At 53.6% G+C, this 20,491-nt stretch overlaps 1 protein-coding gene across 2 annotated transcripts; it reads left to right on the top strand.

Moving 5' to 3' along the window:
* The first annotated feature begins 3,014 nt into the window (after nucleotides 1-3,014).
* SLC29A4 (solute carrier family 29 member 4) lies at nucleotides 3,015-17,170 on the top strand. Of its 2 annotated transcripts, none has more exons than XM_065412613.1 (10): nucleotides 3,015-3,177; nucleotides 5,648-5,779; nucleotides 6,721-6,834; nucleotides 7,924-8,052; nucleotides 9,661-9,735; nucleotides 12,047-12,312; nucleotides 13,427-13,562; nucleotides 14,745-14,932; nucleotides 15,474-15,714; nucleotides 17,028-17,170. In XM_065412613.1, exons 1-10 carry the CDS (start codon nucleotides 3,015-3,017, stop codon nucleotides 17,168-17,170), a joined length of 1,587 nt encoding a protein of 528 aa, XP_065268685.1. The 2 variants fall into 2 exon arrangements, with proteins under 2 accessions (XP_065268685.1, XP_065268687.1); XM_065412615.1 differs by having other exon boundaries at nucleotides 3,069-3,177; nucleotides 12,047-12,303.
* Nucleotides 17,171-20,491: the final 3,321 nt, after the last annotated feature.

The raw sequence follows: 20,491 nt of genomic DNA, 5'->3' as shown, positions 1-20,491 counted from the left end.
GGCGGTTGGGGTAATACACAGTAGACGTAACTATAAATAAGGATCTACCCTCTGATGGTGTTTGGAATGAAATGAAGCTGGGGATCATCTACAAGGATTTTGACCATGCAAAGAACTGTGCACTGAGGACCTATATACATGAAATGTTCCTGCATTAAGAACAAATATTCAAGGTATCAGCTGGCGCTGTCTGATTCCACAAGAGCCTCTTGGAGTTTTGCAAACTCTAGCTTCCCTGCCAGGCTTCTTGGGGTCGGGTCGGAGACTTAATTGATCAGACCCCTAATGGAATCACTGTGTTCCTGTTGGGATTCCAGATATGCAGGTAGATTTTTCCCCTCTTCAGAGCCATCGTTCATTGTGGTAGCCAGACACATGGTGCTCACCACAACAGAAAACAAATCAAATCCAAAAGACTCCCAACTCTGGGAGGCATGTTCCTGCCTGAGGTGGCCTAGAGCACCACCTAGAGGCAGAGCTAGGTCCCTGCAACACAGCCCCAGTTAAGTTTAAAGGGGTTCTTTGTAAGTGGCCCCTCATGACAGCAAGGATCGGTTAAAGCGGTTCCTGCTGCTCTCTGCTGGGCTCACAGGTTTGGGGTTTGGAGCCCCCGATTTGGGTTGGAAATTACAGCCCTGGGAATGGTGGAGCTAGGGCCAGTTCAAGCAAATCTGTGTCTCCCTGCAAAGCCGTTCGCTTGGGGATCCCCTACTGAGAAGCGCAGATTCTCTCCCAGGCCTGCTGCAGAAATCCAGAGCACCAGCCAGGGCCAGGATAAGGGGGAGATGTCCTGAGTGTCCAGCAGCCTCAGGTTATTGTCCCATTGATTACCGAGCTCTCAGACAGTGTGAAGCAGCCCTGGGGCGCGAACAGTAAACATCACACCAGCCTTCCAACCTGCCCTGCTGGGAAGGTTATGTATCTACACCGCCCTCTACTGGAGGGAATGGGAATCTCCAACTCTTAGCAGAACTCTTTTATACTGCTTTTATCCTTCAGCTCAAGGGGTAGGGCCTCTGCTTTCAGACCCGGAGGCGTTGGGTTCTCTCCCCGTGCTCCTTTTGATCACACGGACAGCATAGAGTCATGCACAAAGTTGTAGGAGGGCCACCAGTTTGTTACAATAGTTTGCCCTTTGCCTTCAGATGAGGCTCTCAAATGCCTTTACAAACATTTTCTAAAGCCTGTGAGGAAGGTATTAGCTTCATATTACAGAAAGGTAAACTGAGGCGCAGAGGTTAAACAACTCTCCCAAGGGCATACAATGAGTCAACATCCAAGCCAGGAATAGAACCCTGCCCACGCTCTAACCACAGACAGCATTGCCTCTCCCATGGCACTTCGCTCTTGGTCGTTAATCAGCCAGCGATGCCGTCTCGTGGCCAGTCCCAAGTCCTCTTTAACCCCGCTGACTGCCTGGTCTGGAGCCAAAGCCGCCCTGGTTGGTCTATTCTGGCCCCTGACTTGGGCTTTTTCATATTGTTGTTCCTGGCAAAACGGAGGATTAAAAAAAACCTCCTTGGGTTTATTTATTGAAACTGAAGCATGTGACAGGGTGCTGCAGAGCAGGAGCATGGGGACATTAAAGCCCCAGCACCAAAGCAAACCCCTGACAGCCGTTGCTGTCACCCTGACACCCAAGGCAGGAAAACCCCTGGCTGTCAGTGTGAAAAGCCCACTGAGTAGCAGCAGCCCCGTCCTGCCGGCTTATCGGGTTTGGAGGCTTTCAGTGAGGGATCTGCAGCGGCGATAAACCTTAACACCACCCCTCAAAGCTTGAGATAAGCTCTCCAGATAGCCCAGCTCAAAGCTGCTGTCTCTGCTCTTGCATTTGGTGCCAGTGCAGTAGAAGCTACTGAGATGGACGAGACAGTGACTGGACCTGGGGAGCAAAGCTCTGTTCTGTAGCCTGGGCAGAACCCTGAGCTGCCGGAAGAAGGGGTCAGCCAAAGGGGGCTCGCTTCGGTGCACCACACGAGGTGCTGAATTGCATACAGTAATGCAGTGCCCTTTAAGGAGTGTCTGTGGAAGGAACGCACCTGTGCAAAGAATGCAAGCCTATATGACGGCAGGCCTAAAGGTCTCTGCCGAAATAGCCATCCCTGAGCTAGGTCTCCGGAGGCAGTGGACGAAGGAGCAAGTGGGAGCGAAGGAGCAATTGGATTTCCTTGTGGCCCTGCAACAAAATAACCTGAAACCAGTCTGCAGTCTCCAACCTGCACTCCTTACAGAGCCCCTTTGCCTGTGCGTGGGATCCTGGCACTGTCCTCTGTGATGTCTCTGCACTAGGAGAGTCAGTCTCACTCGGGGCCAGATCCCCCGGGCCTTGCTCAGGTTTGACTCAGTCCTAGCATCCATCAGGCCAAACCTCTGAGTTGCCGAGCACCTACAGCTCCCATTGACTGCAGTGGATTGGACCCATTAGCTTCGGTGGGCTTTTGCTTCAATAAGGCCCTCAGGATTTGGTCCACTAAGAATACTGTTTCTCTCCAGTGCCAGCTGCTAAGAGCAACGCTCTGGGTCTGGGCTGAAAATGAAACTATGCACATCCCTCCGGTCCCAAACGTTCAGCTAGTGTGAGCTGCTGTGAGAAATGATGCAGAAGCCCTGGGGGTGTAACGAGGAGAAACAGGATGAGACTGAGCAAAGGAAATGGCTGATTATCAGGAGAGACGTCCTGCCAGTGAGGTGAATTACACTAAAGCCTTCCAGGACTGAGGCCAGTGGGAGCCCCGTCGCTTGGGGCAGTTAAAACTAGACAGGGCAAAGCACTTGAGATGCTGTGGTCATTCTGGCTCTGGCAGGGGGAAGGGCCAGATGATCTCACAGCTCTTTTCCCTCACTAGCTACTGTGCTATTTTGCATGGAGCGTTTAATGTTTTCCCTACTACGTATTACGTTAGCTGAGCCCTTGGCCCCGTTGGGAATAAGCCCCCGGGGGGTATCCCCTGAGGACCACGCTGGGGCTGAGCTGATGGTGTGTTGCTGCCCTCTCTTGCTTTAGGTCCACCACAATGGGCTCCGTCAGAGGAGATCACTTCAAGGACATCAGCCCCGTGGTGACCCCCGAGGGGAACGTGGTGATGAGCTTCAGCTTTGACAGCTACCAGCTGGAGGAGGAGGAGCTGCAGGCGAAAGGGAATCAGGCCAAGGGAGTCCTCACCTTCATGGAGCCAGGTAGGGCTTGGTGGCTGGGCTTCGCATCTCTCCTGGCTCGCAAGGAGGGAGCGTGGAGGAAGGGCCGAACAGGGCACCTAGCGATGGCAGTGACAGACTGCTGAGGTGGCTCCCTGGATGCAGGGAGAGGAGTGGGGAGAGAGAGCGTTGTCGTAGCCAGTGCTGCACCAACCAGCAGAATGTTCCATGTATCACAGAGCGATGGGCAAACCCTGCTTTGCCCCCCCCAGACTTTGGCCAGGTGTTCAGATTATCCTGGCTCCTTGGGTCGGGAGATCTCACATGGGTGGGCTTTCTTGCAAGGTCTTCTGGCCAGGCCAGACGCGCCCCTTGAGCAGCCATTACCTCATTGTGGTAACGCTTCAGGCCCAAATGAGACCCGGAAGCACAGAGACCACAGGACAGGGTAGAAATAATAACAACGGTACGTTCGGGGAACTTTTCCCAGGCCTCCAGAAGGTTCGGTTCAAATCTTGGCCAGCGTCTGGGGCTGGTTCTTATTGTACAGGAGCAATTTGGCCCAGTCCTTAAGCATAACTACTGTGAGTGGAGCCTGCTGTCCAGGCAGCCCCTGAGCCATCGCCATGGCCCGGACGTTCTCCTGCGTCCAAACAGCCTGCGGGGAGAACAAGCTAATCCCAAAGCTTTGTGGCTTTGTAACCCTCCCACATCCCCAGGACGGGCAGGGGGTGCTGCAGCCAGGACCCACCAAAACAAGCAGGGAATTCCCCAACTGCGTGGGTCCGAGGCAGCATGCAGGACGCTTCTCTGCTCGCTAGCCAGGGGAACATGACTGGGCCAGCAACTGCGTGGCTATTGGCTGGCCACGCTCCTGCTGAGCCCTCCCCTCGGAGGAGGCGTGCAGGCTTTGACATCCCAGCAGGGTTGGGTAAGAAAGGCCATTCTTGGGGCTGGGATGAGGAAGCGTGCGATGTATCATGGCTCCTCCCTCTGCTCTTAACCACTCCCCCTTCACTGCCAGGCCTCTCTGTGGCTCCTGCCGTGGTTTCGTTCCTCTCCGTCTGATGCCGGGGCAGTGGGGAGCCTGGGGGCCCGTGCTATTTGCAAGGCACACACATTACCACTTCCCTGTGCAGAGCCCCCGGTATTTGAACAGTGCAGACTCCGACATGTCGTAACTGCAGTGTGTTCCCAGATGACAGAAAAGCAATTAACAAGCAGTCGCTCCCCTGGCCAAGATGATCTTATTCGAGAGTTTACTCCAAACATCTCACAGGCTGAGTCACATGAGCAGGTGCCAGCTGTAGGACAGACCCTTACCTTACCTCCACTGGGGCTAGTTGCATTTGCACCAGCTGCGGCTCTGGCCCTAGGTTTGAACCTCTGCCAATCACTCCCTGTACGTACATTTGGTTGGCATGGGACTGCTTCATACCAGATTACTGCCGTCCATTGCACATCAAAGGCCTGGTATTCTTATACAGCCAGAGTCACTGTTGAAATGCCTCTATTCACAGGGTGCAGTTTAGCCAGGCTGGTGTTTATTTGTGGAGCGCCATAGGTGAGCCTGGAGTTGGGCACATTATGGGAATCCTGCAATACAGCTATCAAACATGAATCCCGCCATTTACAGTTTGTTATAAAGAGGCTGACCCTGCTGTTTAATCCGTCTTGGAGCTCTCCGACCCTGTAATGAGGGGTTAGGGCTTGGGAGCTGCTTTCCCACGTGGCCTTGTGGAGCACTCGCCCCTGGGCCATTAGGTGGTCCTTTGGGAAAGGCTGAGATTTAATACAGCTGTTGCTCTTTTGGGGCCCCCAGATGTTCCCTTGTGAGCCCACCTGAGATAACAAGCAGGTGTCTCTGCTTTGCTCTTTCCGGGGTGGGGGGGGGGGGTTCACGTGAAGAAGTGTGGCTGGCCTGGGGTCAGTGATTCTGTGAAAATATGTCTGGCTGTGGAGATAAATAACTTCTCCTAGTACAGGGACCATTTAATTCTGTGATAGAAAAACCTCCCTCTTTGCTCCCGGTATGGAAGGCTGGGAACTAGAGGTAGATGAACAGAGGCATGTGTACACAGATCCATACGTACGAGTGTCTTTAGGAAGATACTTCCCCCGTTGGCTGGTACTACACAGATGTCCGATATGTGGGTTTCTTGCCCCTTCCACTGAAGCAGCTAATGCTGGCCATTGTTAGAGACAGGATTCCAGACGAGCTGGACCACTGGTCTAGTCTGGTTATTCCTGTGTGGGTGATCGAGTAGAATAATGGCACTGCAGTGTCTCATGGGAGAGAAGAGAGTTGGAATGAATATAACGGGGATTCTTTACTAAAGCTGCAAGACACAGACAGAGCCTGTCATTTGGGAATGTTCTGTACCTCATCTCAGTGAACAATAAATCTGTTGCCTCTCGATATATTTCCCAGCCTGTCTGTAGGACTCTGTGTTGGGTTCTAAGAGGCCCATCAGCATAACGGTCACCTGTTCTGTCATATTTTGGCATGTAGCCTCGGAAGACCCCGAACCCCAGGATCGATACCATGGGATTTACTTTGCCATGCTGCTAGCAGGGGTTGGATTTCTCCTGCCGTACAACAGCTTTATCACAGATGTGGACTATTTGCATCACAAATATCCAGGTGGGTCCTTCCCGGCGATGGTGGTTTGGCATGTCCCAGGCTCTGCTCCCTGGATTTCATTCACACTAAGCCAGGACATGACATGGAAGCTGTCATGTCAGAGTCCTCATTAGCAGGAGAATGCTAGTCTGACAGGCAGAGGGGAATCAGCCCGGACAGGCCGCTGATTTCCAATTCACATTTAACCTTTGAAAGCCAGCAGTCCGGATTCCTGATGTTAAATGCCAATAGCAAACACAGTCAAATTTAGTGACAGGAGATCCTAGAAGCTGGTGCTAGGATGTTGAAAAGACAGAGGCTGCTGAAGTGAGTGTTTATGTATTTGGTGGGGGTCTGGTTTTGAAATAGGACTTGTCCTGGTCTCCCAGTTCTTCTGGATGCAAATATTTACAGTTGCTGGGTGTCTACCAACCTGAACTCACAAATGTAGCCCAATTAATGACAGCAGTATCACCCAGGGGTGTTTGTATCCTGAGTGCAAAGTGGAGCTATAAAAAATGTGCAGCTGCCCCACGGGCATCTCCTGTGTTGCCCATGGGGTATCTCCCCAGACCCTCACCCCACTTTCTATCATTCCACAGCCTTCTATTTCAGACAGCCCTGGCTGCCTATTTCCACAACCTGGAAAATGTTTCCTGTTCCTGGATATCCCTAGACAATGCAACCCTGAAATTGTTCTTTGAGGCCGCAGCTGAGTTACCCAAACAATGGTACTATAAACACTGAGCCCGGTTCAGCCCTCGGATAAACCAGACAGGTGGGCTGGGGGAAATACAGAACAGCCACCAGACCCCAAATTCTGTTCACCAAGGTGCCAACACAGACCCGGGGTCAGCAGTAGCTTGACAGCACCCTGCTCTCCCCGCTGAACTCAACGCACTCAGTCCGACGCTGCTCTTGGAGCGTGGCTGACCGCCCTCACCTCTTCTGTTGCTCTGCAGGGACCTCCATTGTGTTTGATATGAGCCTCACCTACATCCTGGTAGCCTTGGTAGCCGTCATCTTGAACAACGCCCTGGTGGAGCTGCTGAGTTTGCACACCAGGATCTCTGTGGGTAGGTCTCTCCAATTCCTTCCCCTGCCCCAGGGATCCAGACAGGACCCAAGCCTACCCCCGCATTCTGGGGCTACCATATTTCCTTGGCTATTTTCCCATCCCATCGGTGCAAGCGGTCAAGCTAGCGTTTGCCAGAAGGGTGGACTCTACTCCCGTCTCCAGCGCGTCTCCACCAACTGACCTGGGAAAAGGCTGCAAGCACTGAGATATCATTGCCCGTCCGTGGCCCCTTCAGAGTACCGGAGTGTCACTTCTGCTCCCCGCCTGATCTCCCAGCAGTGAGGACGAGATGCGTGTTGTGTGTGCAGATACCTTCTGTTGAGTTTCCAGGGGGAAAGGGGTTGGGAGATCCGGGCTGGTCATGTGCAAAGCAGTGTAAGCATATTCCATTCACCCAAGCCTCAGGCCACCCAGTCACTTAGATTTAGCCCAGCATCCAGTGTAAATTGGAGGGGAGGGATAGCTCAGTGGTTTGAGCATTGGCCTGCTAAACCCAGGGTTGTGAGTTCAATCCTTGAGGGGGCCACTTAAGGATCTGGGGCAAAAATCAGTACTTGGTCCTGCTAGTGAAGGCAGGGGGCTGGACTCGATGACCTTTCAGGGTCCCTTCCAGTTCTAGGAGATAGGATATCTCCATATATTAAATTAAACACCCAAACTTCCAGCCACGCGGTCAATCAGACACACCATTAGCTGGACACCAGAAATACGATCAGGCAGACGTTTGGCCACCCAAACATCTGGCTGCCTAGAAACTCAAACATCACGAGGAACCCACATGTCGATGCCTAGGCTTCCATTCTGCCCCATAAGCAGTTAAATAACTAAAGCCATCTTGGCGTAGATGGAAAGAAACGGGGGGTTTCTCTGGCCCCTTGTTCATCTGCTCTGTAACTCCATCTCCGCCTCCTCAGTGCAGGGACGCACTCTACCTCTAGGCTGTTCCAGTGGCTCTGGCGCTTGGCCCATTGGGTTTTCACTGGGATTCCGCAGGCTGCCGAACTCATCACATCGCTGTCTGGAGCCACTCCAAAGGCTGGCTTCCAGCTCTGCCCCCTGACTCCCGTGTCCATCTTGTTCGCTGCAGGATACCTGTTTGCTCTGGGTCCCCTTCTCTTCGTCAGTATCTGTGATGTCTGGTTGGAGCTCTTCACCCACAGGCAAGCGTATGCTATTAACCTGATAGCCGTAGGGGTCGTGGCCTTCGGCTGCACAGGTATGTGAAGACTGGCACAAGGAGGACAGGCCAGGTGGTTTTGGGGAGAGCAGAGTCTTGTTTCAGGGTACAAGGCCTGCTTGAAAATAGAGAGGGGAGTATCTGGAAGGGGGAAACTGCCCCTCCCCTCAAAGATCCTATTTCCTTGCAAGGAAAAGCAGGAACAAACCTTCTGACATTTCTGTTGGGTCCATATAACTCAGCGGTTTGCAGCCCTGCTGATGGGCCACCTGCTGCTGCCTGAAACTCCAGATCCCTGCTCCCTGAACCATCTCCTCACTCTTCTTCTGAAGTAGATTTGTTCAGTCACTTACATCTGCTCTTCTCAGATCCCGGGAACACCCTGTAACCCATAGCACATGAAGCAGCATGCACACCTGCCAGCGAAAACTAGGAGATATCTGATTTGCATAAAATGGCATATATTTGCATAACATTACCATGATTTGCATAAAGAGCTGCCTGATGGCCTGGGGGGCTTTCAGCTTCTCCTGGAACCCCCAAATACCAAACTCCGTACCCACCCAGCCCATCATCAACCAAACATGCATCCCTAGCATCACCACGTCAGTCAATGGGGCCAGATCACAGCAGAGCCACCGCTGCTCCTTGCTTTGCCAGCTGGCCTGGCTGGTTTGTTAGTTGTGTTGGGAAGTGCTGATGGGGTGGGGCATACGAGTACCAGGCAGATAGATTAGCTAGAAAAGAACGTGAATTGAACCCCACCTCTTGTTTGGTGAAAAAAGTGTGTGTGGGGCGGGGGGTGGGGAGGGACGGGGTTCCTCCTCCCGTTTTGGGCTCTGTGAAGTGCCCGTTTTTGAGCTAAGGAGACACATTTGTGATTTTTGAATCACTGCTTGCTGTTCCAGCTGCTGAGTTTCTGGTTCATTTTGAAAATATTAGTAACCCAAAGCCATCAAGTCCAGTTGTTACTGTGCTAACCAAAGCCTTTTCCCTTGTGACTGAATGCTTTGGAATAATGAAATTCCAGGGCCCCGTGCAGCTGCTGGGCAGCGGGACTTGTTAATCCCAGGGCAATCCCCAAGTGGGTGATTTTTATTCGCCGACCATATTTCATCCCGTAAAAACCCAGCCTTCTGCAGCTAATTAGCACCAGCTAGCCCAGGTGTGTTTACAGCCTTTTTATGATTTTCTTTATGATGCTGTTTAACACTCTGGAACACGAGTCGTTCGCGTGATGCTTCACATCTGTAAACAACCGGATTCAATCTGCACCCTCACCCCCCCCCAGCACCCTGTTACAGTTTGGCTTTTAGTACCTAGGGCTCTCATGTGCCGGAGGTATCCAGGACCGAGAGCTGGTGCCTTTCCACAGTATTGTCTTCTTATAGCGTTGGCAAGAGTGAAGAAGGCGGTTCTGATTCCTGAAAGCACTTAGACCTGCTTGAGTCCTTCCCCAGCTACAATGAGCTTAAAGTTAAGCATGTGCTTTCTTGAATCAGAACTGCACCAACCTCTCCTGCTTCAACCGCTCCAGGGACCTCGGTAGGACTCCCAGCAATATATTTGGGCTAGATCCCCGCGGAATTGTGGGTAGGGAATAATACCTCTTCTCCTCTCTTTTTTCGGCGCGCCTCTCTCTTTAAGTGCAGCAATCCAGTTTCTACGGCTACACCGGGATGCTGCCCAAGCGGTACACCCAGGGGGTGATGACTGGCGAGAGTGAGTATCCTCCTAACCCTGGAGTCTCAAAGCTTGCTAGCTGGCAGAGCGACTCGCCGTTCGGATTAGATAATAGGCTCATTAGCCAGCTGCTGGCTGGCACATTGGCCAGTGCGTCCTTAGTTGGCCCATTCTCCTGGATGTAATCATTAGTTGGCACGTGTAATAAAGACCCCCGGCTTGACACAGAGACGACGTCTACGCTTGGAGCTCAGATGTGATTCCCAGCTCGCGCAGACATACTCATGCTAGCTCTCATCAAGCTACTGTGCTAGCCACGGTAGCACGGGCAGCCGTGATCAGCGTCATGGGCTGGCCCCCCTGAGTACATACCCACAGGGTTCAGGCGGTTTGTGCTTGGGGTGGCTAGCCCGTGCTGCTGCTACCCGTGCTCTCAAGCTCACACGGGTTTGGCTGCGGGAGCTGGAAGCATCCCTAGCTGACAGGGTAGACCTAGGCAGAGGCGGGTTGCAATGGTCCATCCACCACAATGTCAGGTTCTTGGGGAAGATGCTGCTGAGAGATGTGACTTCTACACGCTAAGAGGTCTAGGCAGAGCCCGCCTTTAGCAATCTGGTAATGTTACGCCCAGAGCAAAGTTGCTGAGGTCAGAGGTGTGATTGCAGCGTATGTAGACATACCTGAGCTAGCTGGAGTCTAGCTCACCCGAGTGCTGATAGCTGTGAAGCTGTGGTGGCCTGGACTTCAGTGCGGCCTGTACAAGCCCGCCTGGGACCCGGGGCACTTACTCGGGTGACTAGTCCATGCTGAAGCCTGTGCTTCACTGCGCTTGGTAGCTAGTTTGGGTATGTCTCCACATGCTGCAGTCACTGTTGCAGTGTAGCTGTAACAGCCGTGTTTCTACAGCTGTCTCTCTGGCTCTGTAGAGGGGAGGACAGCATGAGCAGCATGCAGACAGCACACTCATGTCCCAGGGCATTTTACAGCGAGTAGAACAGAGGATAGAGTCTCTGCCGTGACCAGGGGTAGGGGTGACCTCCATCCCAGTTAGATTGCAGCCCATCTTTCAATGTACACAGCAAAGGCCTTCATTCATTATTAGCTGAGTCTTCTTTAGAAGACCGCTCCATCCCCCATTGCCAGCGTACGTTGGCCCAGCCAGCCCAGCAATCGCTCAGTCTCCAGCCCTGCTCCCTGAGATGGCTCGCTGGAAACTGACCGGCATGCTGCTCACTCCTTAGGTGCTGCTGTCCAGAAGAGGTGTTAGTTTTTTCCTGGTAAAGTCAACAGCCATTGGCCGGGATAATAGATTTGACATCCTGCTGTGCTCAGACCCGTTGGCCTTGGCACACACTAGCAGGTTGTGGGCACGCTCACCACCTACCATTGGCAGATGCGCTAACTGACGACAGCTGGGGTGCTCTCACTGATATTTTGACTGATGGGGAAATTCGTTGGTCTTTGGTTGGTGTTTTCATCAGTCAGTGGCCAGATGTCCCTACGCCAGACAGAGAAAAACTGTAATTACAGTGGGCATGTGGGCCAGAAAGAAAGGCTGCCCCCTCCCATGGGCTGGGGTAATGAACAGCACTCAGTTTGGTTGGCCTGTATCTTTCGCTTAACGGAGGGGCATGAAAACTCTGGCATTGTAACTCTGCCTAGTGCTAGCTCCTGGGTTCCTCGGGGAAATACACTGACTGGCAGAGGGGTGCATGCGCTGATCTGACGCTGTTTCCCTTTGCTCTGCACGTGTGCGGCTGCTGCTAACACCTAAGAGAGCAAAGCACGAGCATTGCCAGGGACTGCCAGCCGACGGGGCAGCGCCAGGTCTGTGTGGTGTGAGCCGATTCCCCTGTATTTCCCCCAGCAGGAGATGAGCCGTCTCACAGCAGGGAGAGAGAACAGACAGTTCCTGTGCCTCACCCCTTTGTCGGGGAGGTAAAAGTGCTGCGCCACTGGCTTCTCCACTCACTTTCCCCCATTGCAGCTAACTCCAAAGCAAACAAGGCCGGGACCAGGTGCCTGTTCTCCTGTGTTGCTGGGGGAAGTACTAGGGAATCAGCTTTACTGACAGAAATCATCTCAGCTCACAGAGTAGCCGCTGGCCCACAGCAGTTCTCAGTTCTCATTCCATCCAGCCCACACCAGCCCACTCACTACGTGGTAGTGCCCCTCTCTGGGGCCAGGCCAAGACAGGCCCGGCCTGGCCACCGAGTCACATCTTGGGTTTTGTCCTTGTCAGTGGGTTTCAAACCCGCTCCAGAATGGCTCTGCAGCCCCGGCCATTAAGCGGCGTGCTGTCCCTGGACCTCCTGTGCCGACGGGCCTTCTTGTGCTCTCTTCCACTCAGGCACCGCAGGGGTGATCATCTCCCTCAGCCGCATTTTCACCAAACTCCTCCTGTCGGACGAGAAGGAGAACACCATCATCTTCTTCTTCATCTCCATCGGCATCGAGCTCATGTGCTTCATTCTCCACCTGCTGGTGAAGCGCACCCATTTCGTCCGGTACTACACCGCCTGCTCCCGGGAGGGCGCACCTGAGGGCAAAGGGGTCCCAGACCACGGCACCGGATACAGGGTTCACCACGACGTCACTGCAGAGGACGTCAGATTCGTAAGTCTCCCTTTCTGTGCTATGTGGGCGGGAGTGCCAGAGCTTTTAGATCCCGCTGGGGTTCTGCTGCCTCTGACCTGGGCCTCCTGATGCTGGCCTGAGGCTGATGTGCTGGGGAAGCTATCTCCTAGGAAAATGGGAAGGACTGACAAAGGTGTACAAAGATGCACTGGTTTGGTCCAGGCAGCCTTTTGGTGCAGAACCCAGAGTTGGGTTAGAACTTGGAGCACAGCATCTGCCCCCAGACCCAGGAAAGCGGCAAGCTGGGCCCATGGGAGCAGCTCCAACCAGTGGTGTCAGTTGTTTGGCATGAGAACCATGCTTTGCTTCTCATCACGGTCTGTCTGCCACATAAGTCCCTGCCGAAGGGCATTAGCAGGGCTGCTTCTTCAGCTTCGCAGGCAGAGTGGTGGGCTAGAAATGCAGTGCTCCGCGCTCCAGCCCCTCACAGACGATGTTCATGAATGAGTGTGATACTTGGCCTGCATCTCGTTGGCTGTAGGACAAGGGTTGCTACCCTGTCGCCGGTTCAGCCCTTTCTGGTAGGCCGCCTGATCTCTGCACGCTGGCCCCTGCTCTTTGCTTGTAGCTGTGACATTAGACCTTTAAGATTTTCCTACCATTACTATCCTGTGCAAACAATTGCTGAGGTTGCCATAGGGACGGTACGCGATTGGGCATGGGAGGGGAGGTGGGCTGTGCAGCCCGGAATGGGAGAGGAGATGGGCCTACAAGACAACCTGCTTTCCATTGTTGTGCACACTGTGGAAAAATGCGAGCGCCCCTCTTTTAGGAGGTATGTGGCGCCCTCTACTGGTGCATTGGTGCAGAGAGAACTGAAGTATTGTATATAAATCTCTACAATAAAGGTGGGTGTCCTAGCATGGCACATAAACTGATAGCTCAATCTAACCCATATTTCCCTCTGCCCTTCCTGGATGGAGTGTATTAGAGCCACTGACCTCATCCATTCTGGCTTTGCTAGTGACAGCAGGACAGTCTTCCATCAAGCCGGATAAGTTCCCGGAGTCTTTCCCCCTCCTCCCACTGAGCTTTTCTTTGCAAAATACCCCCTGGCTCAACGCTACCCTGATCCCTCTTGTGCTTTCCCCAGGAAAATCGGCCTTGTGGGCAGGTGGGCTCCCCTCCGGGCAGCCTGGGGCATGAAGCTGAGCTGGCTGGCAGCGGCACCTACGTGAGGTTTGACGTCCCTCGACCAAGAATCAAAAGGAGCTGGCCCAGCTTCCGAGGTAGGACACCAGAGTCCAGCTGCAGGGACCCGCGAGCCGGGCTGTCCAGACCCTCCCCGGCACTCGCTGTGACGAGCGGCTTGTCTTTTGCTCTAGCTGGCAGTGACAACACTCTCACTTAAAGGGGCTTTCGGAGGCTGCAATTTAAAGTGGAACTGTCCCCTTTTTATAGTACTGCGTCCGCTTGAGCGTTTCTGTCGTGCCGTTGGGGGAGGAAGGATATTCCCTTACTGAAGGCTCAGGACATCTGGGGTCAGCTCCTCCTTTGCCACAGCATTTTCATGTGACCTTGGGCAAGTCACTTATTCTCTGTATGCCTCGGCTCCCCATCTGCACAAAGGGGATGAAAACACACTCCTAGTTCATCAATATCTGCGAGGCACTCAGAGGTTACTGTGATGGCAGCCATAGACGTCTATCCCTAGGATAGACCTTCCACCCCTAAATGCGTCGCCCTCTAGATACACACAGCATCTCTGAGATGCAGCTGCCTCTGGTGTGGGAGGTGGAATCTATCCAACACATCGCGCTGAACAGCAGTAGAGACAGAGAAACTTTTAGGCCAAAGTGAGGTAATCTCATGATGCACATCACAGGGAGTCTGAGGCAACATTTCTGCCAAGCACTGGACATAAAACAACACTGCCAGCTACCGCAGTCTCTCTCACCTTTTTGCCCTCACAGGGGGCAGGGGAGGAAAGGGAGGTCACAGCTAGTGTAAATTAGCTATTCCCCGGAGTTGCAGTTGTGGCATGTACACAACATGTGGAATTACAGCATTCATACAGCTCTAGTGTCCGATGGAAATCAGAGAGACTGCTTAGGTAGCCTGCTGGATTCAGCCCTGAGTTCTGCTGAAGTCATTTGAACAGCACCTGTTTACAGTCCTGAACCTGGGCCACAGTTCAAGGAATGGAGTCTGGCAAGGGCAAATGGGTTTTCAATGTGGGAGATGGGGTCAGAGTTTTGAGGGCAGAAGCCAGTGTGGTCTTCTGGATTGATACGTCTCTGCCACATGCTGGGAAAGCATCCGTTCACGTGCAGAACTAATCAGTGCCTTTGTGAGCGCCTCTAGACCCGGGCGAAGGCTGGTGGAGGTGAACCTGTCACTGCCTTGCTCTGCAGGGGCAAGAGCGTGGGTTTAGTAATAAGCTGACGAGTTGCTTTGGTGTCCTCCTCCAGACATGATGCTCCATCGCTACGTTGTCTCCAGGGTGATCTGGGCCTACATGCTTTCCATAGCCATGACCTACTTCATCACACTGTGCCTCTTTCCTGGGCTGGAGTCGGAGATCCGCAACTGCACTCTTGGGGAGTGGCTCCCCATCTTAATCATGGCTGTCTTCAACCTCTCGGACTTTGTAGGCAAGGTAGGAGGGGTCCTGGCTAGACTTCCTGTGCAGGCTTCCTTGGGGAGGGTGGGTAGCCGTTAAGGTGCCAGATGGGCAGTAGATTACTAAGGAACAGGTCTCGTCTGATGGCCAGTCTACCCTGCTGTGGAAGAGAACTGGGAGTCAGTTGCCCAGGTTCAGGCCATGGGCTTGGAGTGGCTCGTGACTTCCTGCAGTGCATATTTTTACAGACTTTGTCTTCCCTCTTCTCCTATTAGAAAACCAATCCGATAAAACCGGGTTGTCTGCTGATCTGGTGTGTTATTAAGGATGTGGTTGGTGTGTGTTTGGGCTGAGGGTCTGGTCTAAATGGGGTTGGATTGTTACTGAGGATGGGCTAAATTTGGATTCCTTCAGATCCCACATTAGAGACCTGTTTGTTTCCAGTGGCTTTTTTGCTCTGAAACTACCACTGAGTCTAGGCCGGCCTCCTGAACAGCCCCGCGTTTTATTGATCTAGATTTTACTCCAAAAATCGCTTTACTTTGCAACACAATGTGACTTTCCCTCTGTGTTTTAGATCCTGGCTGCCTTGCCTTATGACTGGAGAGGGACCCACCTTCTCATCTACTCCTGTCTGCGAGTGATTTTCATTCCCCTCTTTATAATGTGCGTGTACCCCAGTGGGAAACCCACCTTCAACCACCCCGCTTGGCCTTGCATCTTCTCCCTCCTCATGGGGATCACAAATGGGTACTTTGGCAGCGTACCCATGATCCTGGCTGCTGGCAAAGTGAGCCCGGAGCAGCGGGAACTGGCAGGTAGGAGGAATAAAGTGTTGACACATGCCAGCCGCTCACAGGAGCCGTGTAGGGAGGCAGGGACAGTGCTGGCTGGACCCACAGCGTCACAAGTTCCATTTGTGTTTCCCACGGTTAGAAGGGGACCAGGCTGTACTGCCACACCCTTGTCACTGCTCCCGCCTTCGGGCCTCAGGTGCTGCTGAGTTCTTAGCTGGCTTAACACATGGCCACACACCCCATGGCTAGCAGGTGGCTCCTAACCAGATAATGCGGTGTGGTTTGCCATTGCTCATGACCCTATAACATTATTGGCACCTGCACCTGCGTTTCAACTTCCCACGTGCACCTGGAAGCAGCAGTTGAGCAGGTGGGAGATTGCCCAGATGTACCCAGAATGCATTGCGGCAGACATTGCTGTGGGATGTGGTAGGTGCGGGCAGGCCAGTGGGGGAAAAGATGCCGTGTGCATGGAACCAGGTCCCATCCCGGTTACATGTTCCACAGCTCTCTGTAGTGTGGAGAGACCCTTACTGCAGTAGGGGGAGACCAGCTGTGCCTGGGTGGGGAGAGAGGACGAGGTTGGATCACTCCCAAATATTAAACGGGTGCTGGTGGGAAGCAGGCCTCGATGGGTGGTCGAGTCCCTCTCCTGTTCCTTGTTATCCCTGCAATAGCCCCCAGGCTCAGAGGGCTGCAGGCCAGAGAGCGCTGCCTCCGCACGAAGCCTGGCTATGCACCGACGTGCCGGCTGCCCTGCATGTCGTTTTACAAGCAGCGCTGGCGCTGAGCATGACTTACCCAGTGGTGCCAGCCCAGTATGGGAGTCCTTCCCCTGAAGCCCGATTTCTAAGAGCACCTGTGCTTGGGGTCCACCGGAGGGGCAGGCGGTCAACGCGGGAGTGAGGATCCTGCTGTCCCTTTGGGGAGGGTGGCACCATTTTGGCCCCAGTAGAGCTCCCTTCCTGGTGGCTGCCTCCTGCCCATGCTGATCCAATTCCTGCTCTAAGGCTCCCCACCCCAGCTCACACCACTGTGGAGCCAGAGTGCTGCGCCCCTATCCACTGCAGGGCACAAACCAGTGACCGGACGCACCCTCACTCTCCCTTGGCCTGGTAGCATCGCCACTGGCGCTGGGTTGCCAGCAATGTGCTCTGGGGGGTATGTTACGGATTAGAGCTAGAGCGGGGAACCTCTGTCCCAAATCCGGCGGGGCCCAGGAGCATGAGTGGAGACACCTCCTGGCACCCTGTTAGGGTCTGAGCCGTCAGCGCATGTCTGGCAGATGAGGGTTAACCTCCTGGCTTCTCTTCCCCGTTCCCCTTCTCCTGCAGGTAACACCATGACTGTGTCCTATATGACCGGATTGACGCTGGGCTCCGCCGTGGCCTACTTTGCCTATAGCCTCACCAGTACGTCTCACAGTACCTGTTTCCACACTGAAACCTACAACAGCTCTTTCACGGCGGGGTACTGAGTGGGCGATGCGGCTGAGGCTGCAGAAGCTCTGTGCCGGGACGGGGTGCAGGAGAAGGGGGCAGGTGGGTTGGGCTGGGGAGGCAAGGAGAATGGGAATGATCTGTCCTGTATTTATTAATCAGTTCCCACCCTCGCCAAAATCTGATCCCTGAAATATTAATCCCCCTTCCAGGCCCCTGGCCTGATGGACTGAAAGGATGGAGCCGATCCTCAGGCCTGCGAGCTGGCTACAGGCAGGGCCAAGAGGTGTTTGCAGTGAGTCGTCACTGGCTTCAGCAATGGCACAGAAGTTTGGGGATGACAGTGGGTGTCGCCCTGAAATGGCCACCCCCGACTTAGCCTCCTCTCTGCTTGCTCTTGTGGGCGCGCTCAGTGCTCCTAGGCTGGCCTCATCTCCCCGCCCCACACCCCACCCCTGCCAGGTCCTCGCGGGGGCTGGATTAGTGGAGCAGAACTTTACAGACGCTGGATACCCATTAGGGGATATAGTGGGTCTAGCGCATGCCTGGTGTAATGCCACTGAAGTCCAAGGTGTTAAACCAGGGATAAGCTTGGCTCAGGGATTTCCCAGCCAGCTATGGGTCTAGGCTGAGGTGTTATCCCCTATCGACACTTGGCTGTTCCCAGGTGACAAATTAAAAACAAATGTGAGGGGGCGGGTGAATCGTGGAAGTCCAGCTGATATGTGCCACCGCCATGGAGCCGTTTCTCATGACTAGAAGGGCTCCACTCCTTGGGGGATAGAGCAGTGGGGCTTGCCCATCCGCTGCACCCCTTGCCTTAGCATTTCACCCTGCAGGGGAGAGCGGGGAGGAGACTCCTGAGGTGTAGTTTCCCGATTTTGTACAGGGCGTGGGGTGTCCCCACCCACCCTGACCCAGAGAGCGTGTGCACACAAAGGACAGGGTGCTGAGACTGGTGGGAATGTGATGGCATTTGTGTCAGACGTTTGTGGTGGTCTTTGGCTCTGAGATAAAATGGACCCCTTGGCTATACCACCTCTGCATGTCCCACCACCATCCTACCGTCCAGCCTCTTCGTCGTCAGACCCGCACGCAGCCGCTTTGCAGTACACGTCACCGCCCAGCACCATCCTGCTGCATCACGACTATCACAGCTCCCCAGAGCGCTCCTGACATGTGGCAGGTGTAAACCCAAGACTGAGTGTGCGTGCCAGGGAGATGCAAAGAGGAGATGATGGGAAAGTGGGGAGACATTGCAAGGTGAGGGGGCAGTGATAGAGGGGCGGAAGAAAGCAGGAGGGAGAGAGAGAGAGAGAGAGAGAGAGAGAGCCTGACAGAGGGCAGGAGGAGGGGAAAAGACCTGCGGCGACAGAAAGATGCTGCGTTAGAATGAGACACTTTATTTCTAATCACTGGCCAAACCTCCACTGGCCTCGATGGGGTAGGAGTGGGGAAGGAGTTATCAATAGCAGGCACCACAACTGATCTGCCCGGTGTTTGTTACTGTGGCCCTGGGAGTGTAACGCTGTAGGGGGTGTGCCCCTTCCCAAGAGAATGGGTCCTGAGCTGAGCTGAATGGAACCTAGGAGCAGCTGCTCTGCTGTCCTCGGGGATTTGTCTACACTAGCAAATGCTGAAGTAGGGGTGGGTGACAAGCAGGCAAAAGCCCCAGTGTCCTCTCCACACTGCAGCTTCCACCACTGCCATCACCTCTGGGGAGGGATTGATGGTTATGCAGTTTGCTAGTGCAGACTAAGCCTTCTCGAAAGTTCAGTTCTTCCTTTTCCAGCCTCCCCAGAGTGATGCTGTACTAGGAATTCCTGCCCGTGGAGACACAGCAGCTCCACCAGTCACCCACCCTGAAAGACCCAAGGGCTTAGCTCTCCCATTCCCCTCTTCGGTCCACCCCCAGAGCAGGGCACGTGATCAGTGACCATTCCACTCTGGTCCCCGGGACAGTGGCAGGCGTTAAGGAGGGTGGGGTGGAGAATAGAACAATCACTGGAGAGTAGGATGGAGCGGCTTCTTCAGCTCAGCTCGCACAGAGCTCATGTGGGGCCCACATGCCCAAGTCCCACTATTGACACCTCCCCATAAAAGAACATCCCAGTAACTAGAACTGCCTCTCTATTGAATGTGCAGGGCCCTAGAGAGAGGCCCAGAGGTTGTGCCACAATCAAGGCTTGCTTCAGTCCTGCATAAGCCACTAAGGTGACTTGAAATGGGGGTAGGTTTTTTTCCCCTTGTAAATTGCAGCTCCATGTTGCATACTCTTGCAAGTCTCCTGGTCGTTGGCGTTTTCCATAAGCCCCAGCGCCTGGAGTTAAAAACCTCAGCTTTAATTCAAACAATATACGTTTCCAGCCCTCCTGGTTCTAGAGACAAACCTGAACCCCCAAATCCCTGAAGGCAAATAAAAAGCACCCAAGTCTTACTATATTTTTTTTAAATCTCATGATTTGTAAACCTTTCTCATGAGTTTCAGGAGCCTGAGCCGTGAGTTTTAAACGCTCAGTGGTGCTGCAGATGTGCCCCGTCTCCTCTTTCAGTGACGTATCACTGAGTCCAGGGGGAGCATAGTATGTGCCACTGGTTTCTTTTATCTGCGTGATGAGCATGTATTGCACAGAGCCGCAAAGTACAGGCATGACTGTATCAAGAAGAGAGACACTGGCCAGTTTTATGATCTTTGGACTAGATCGTAAAGTACATGATAACAAATACTGAGACGAGCTGCTTGCTCCATAAATTTTATATGTGCACGTAGCTCATTTTGTAATATTTTAACTATATTTTAGAGGACGTCATATTCTTTTTTTTCCTTTTTTTTTTTTTTTTTTGTAATACAGAGCAGCTGTCTAAGCTATTTATGGGGAAATCAATAGATTTTTCCTCAGGGGAATCAAACCAAGCACAGGTGTGTCTGCTTGCACCTGGGTCATCCTGCCAGTTGACTAGAAATACCTGATCAGTTGTCACTGGCAGTGAAACTAACGATTAAACAAAGTCATCCAGTCATGGTGCTGAGCTTTGGCCATCCCCTGCAGTTACAGTGCAAGGGTGGTCACGGGCTGCATTTGCGTCTGTCTACACCAGGGATCTGCAACCTATGGCACGTGGCTTAGGTTTGGCCGATCACGGCTCCCACTGCCCGCGGTTCGCTGCTCCAGGCCAATGGGGGCTGCGGGAAGCGACGTGGGCCGAGAGATGTGCTGGCCGCCCTTCCCGCAGCCCCCATTGGCCTGAAGCGGCGAACCGCGGCCAGTGGGAGCCGCGATCGGCCGAACCTGCGGACAGGGCAGGTAAACAAACCGGCCTGGCCCGCCAGGGTGCTTACCCTGGCGAGCCGCGTGCCA

Source organism: Emys orbicularis, chromosome 10, assembly GCF_028017835.1.
Source record: "Emys orbicularis isolate rEmyOrb1 chromosome 10, rEmyOrb1.hap1, whole genome shotgun sequence".
Classification (NCBI taxonomy): Eukaryota; Metazoa; Chordata; order Testudines; family Emydidae; genus Emys; species Emys orbicularis.
Note: the sequence above shows the minus strand (reverse complement) of the source record. Positions and strands in the feature narration are given on the sequence as shown.